A 3,295-nucleotide genomic window follows, 5' to 3' on the forward strand; every position below is an offset into this window, starting at 1 on the left:
TATGTCAATGAACGATCAAGTTGTAAGTATATATATATATATATATATATATTTATTATATTGCACGATCGAACTATACTTATAGATTTATATATAAGCCAGCATCAAACTCGTGTACATGCACTGACTTCTGCACATACACACGACAATAAAATGGTGTACTATACACATACATCAGTGTCTATCCACACACAAACAACTATACCTAAGCAAGTATATCCCGTATATCTCCCTATCTGGCTGTACAGGGCGCCAACTGTTCTAATCTCTCCTGCCGTGTTCGGGCACACCCATACTGCGTGGCGAACTTCTCGGCGGCAAAGGGAGGTACCGAAACCAGGTGTTTCAAATGCAAAGCCACGTGGCCCAAACAGTACAAGCAAAATAGGGCTGGAATCTACAAGGGTATGTTCGCAGTCCGTGATATTTGGTTGAGTGATGATCACGATATGTCAATCGAGGTAGAACGTTCTGTAAGTAGACTTGAAATATTGAATCGCTATCATTACAGCTCATATGTTTAATTTTGTTTATTATAATATATATATATATATATATATATATATATATATATATATATATGTATGTATGTATGTGTATATATATTTATATATCAATAATCAAGGCATAATTGACAATTATAAATGCGTAGACTATCAAGGAGAGGAACATGAATGTTGGGTGTAGATATTGGAGAATGACATTGTTCGAGTTCTTACTGTGATGAGTAGTGTAGTCGCGACAGATATCTTACGTACACAAAACGAGTTCCAGGCTTGCTTATCCATATTCATTTCTCGTAGCGATTCGCTAGTTTCCCAACTACAAATATACCTTGTTAGAGTGGACAAGGGAGAAGTTTACTGAGAAATATACCAAATATATACCAATATTATTTATTGTGTTGGCTGCTAACCAATCCTGCTCATGGTCTTCTATCTGTGTTAGATATCACCACCGCTTGACTGCGCTTCGAAGTTGTTGTATATTCTCCAGTCCAATTCACCTGTCTTGCGGTGCATTTCTTGTTTAGAACGCGAAAACAATGGGCAGACAGTGGGGCAGAAAAGGTCTCGTAAATCCATCAATGGACAAAACGGGGAGCACGGACAGCGGCAGCAGCACGAAGAGGACGACCGCTCACAACGACAGCAACAACATCGTGAGGATGTACGTGGGTGATTGCTCTACAATACTTTGTGAAGCGTGTGTATATAGTAATGTGCTGGTTCACAACGTTCTGCAGTCGAAAATCTATGATCTGATGCCATGTATCACATAATCTTTCTATACACGTCCCTATCCCAACTACACACTTTCATTGATTGACTATGCAGTTTCTTTGGTTAGAATATCTGAAACTTGTTGGCGCATCACACAGAATAGAAAACATTATGGAACATTGTCATCAACCGTAGCTATTCCACTGCTATATGGCTGTGTCCTAAGAGCGTGAGCAATATCCGGGGCAGAATACCTGCATTCAAGTATCGGCTTCATAGCATCTTATGATGAGTAGCCAGTTCCTCCCTCGACCCATATACCGACACATGCACGCACATACTGTATCGTATGCGTAGCGCTATAGTACATTCCTGAACACCCTCCCCCAAATTACAACTGCATATACTAATAGTATTCTTTCTTGCAGCGAGTGAAATCTTACCGACGAGTGGCGACTGCGGAACCTAACCCTTAGAAAATGATATTTTTATTAAAATTCTATTAACCGTCAGGAGACTGATATAAAAACATATAACCGGAGGGGTGAGAGAATTTATCCTCCTTCCTTGTCTCCAAGGGGCCAATGCATGCTCAATATCATATGTATCAGCGTAGTAAACGATAAAACAACCTTGAACAGAAAACACAACTACTAAATCATAAACCCTAAACCCTAAACTCGATCATACTAATACTCTGAACACTCATGCAATTTCCACAGTCGGCTCCGGAGTCAGACGCCGAAGACGACGAGCCGCGCCGACGAAGTGGGCGTCGCGCGCGTTGAATGAGCTATAAATAGAACGCCTTCGGACTATGAACAGGACCACCACCCTGCGAATGCAGCTCAGATATACACCGACTTGATGGTTAGGTACTATTGAGCCGTGACCAGGTAGATTTTGGAATATAGATTGAGCATGACAACAACACGAACGCAGGTGTTACGTTGCTCGTAAGAGGACAGATTAGATCCATGCAGACGCCAAGGCCATCCGACAAGATATACATGCAGGTTCAATGTCTCAACCCCAGGGTATGGAGGTGTGTTCTTTAAATCACATAGAGCTGTAGGATATGACAAACACAGCCGTATGTGTCAAGTATTCAAATAACGAGCAAAGATAAATGGAATCATCAAGTACAACAAAAATGGAATTTGGAACCATTTCTTAATTCGTAGAACCAGATATATTGCAGTAGATACCGCTGCTACGAAATATTCGCCTACATTCGCAGCCTATCAAAAACATGTTTGTTTGAAAGATAGGATATCTCGCACCAAGCTGGAGATTTTGGGATGTTAGGCGTAATGCCGCAAACAGCAGATCTGTATCACGCAATAATGTGAACCAGTGCACTCTGTTGAAGACGTTGGATGAAAGCAAGCACTCGTATTGGTGCGCCTAGCGACGAATTGTCCCGAGAATAGAAAAGAATTAATGGTAATTGCAAAATACAGATAGGAGCTCAGCACCATATGGCAGTTCGGTACCATTTGCCATCGAAGGATATTTGCAAGCCGATTGTACCCAGCACAAATAGGAACACAACATTCACCATGACCGCCAAGAAACCAAAGTGGCGTTCTGCATCCCATGTGATGATTGATGGTTTGCCTCGACGACCGTCATTCGTCTCCACAAGGTAAAAAGGTGATTGTTTTTTTATTTGGCACTATCCTGTACAGAACAAGAAGACAACAAAAGTATAAAAATATAATAAATCCGACAATGCCTGAGCGGTTCGCCGTAGCCAGACTGTCGCGACTCGCGTCACTACTGACGACAGTGAATGTCGACGACAAGAGACTGAAGAGAGGATGAAGAGGTAAACAGAAATGCCGTATGTATCATTGAATACGAGCCTTTTTTTATGTACATAACTTTTTGTCTCAATATCTGCGTGCGCTTAGGTTTCCATTTTTAACGTAATAAATTGAAAGTTTTCAAGTTTTACTTCCCCATGTCGGCTAACGGGAAATATACCCTCTCTGGTTTTAAAACAAAATGGAAACAAAAAAAAATAAGATGCATATTTTTATATATTTACGTACAATTTAGTTCTATTG

The 3,295-nt window shown here is 40.7% G+C and overlaps 1 protein-coding gene across 1 annotated transcript; it reads left to right on the forward strand.

Annotated features, from left to right (window-relative positions):
• Positions 1 to 248: 248 nt before the first annotated feature.
• Positions 249 to 2,011, forward strand: SARC_12328 (hypothetical protein; the record flags this gene model as incomplete). The annotated part of the gene is made up of 3 exons (XM_014293565.1): positions 249 to 405; positions 1,034 to 1,170; positions 1,946 to 2,011. Coding segments are annotated over 3 exons (360 nt in total), but the record flags the coding sequence as incomplete, so codon positions are not given.
• Positions 2,012 to 3,295: the final 1,284 nt, after the last annotated feature.

The sequence above is a fragment of the Sphaeroforma arctica genome (assembly GCF_001186125.1).
Source record: "Sphaeroforma arctica JP610 unplaced genomic scaffold supercont1.2227, whole genome shotgun sequence".
NCBI classification, from domain to species: domain Eukaryota; class Ichthyosporea; order Ichthyophonida; genus Sphaeroforma; species Sphaeroforma arctica.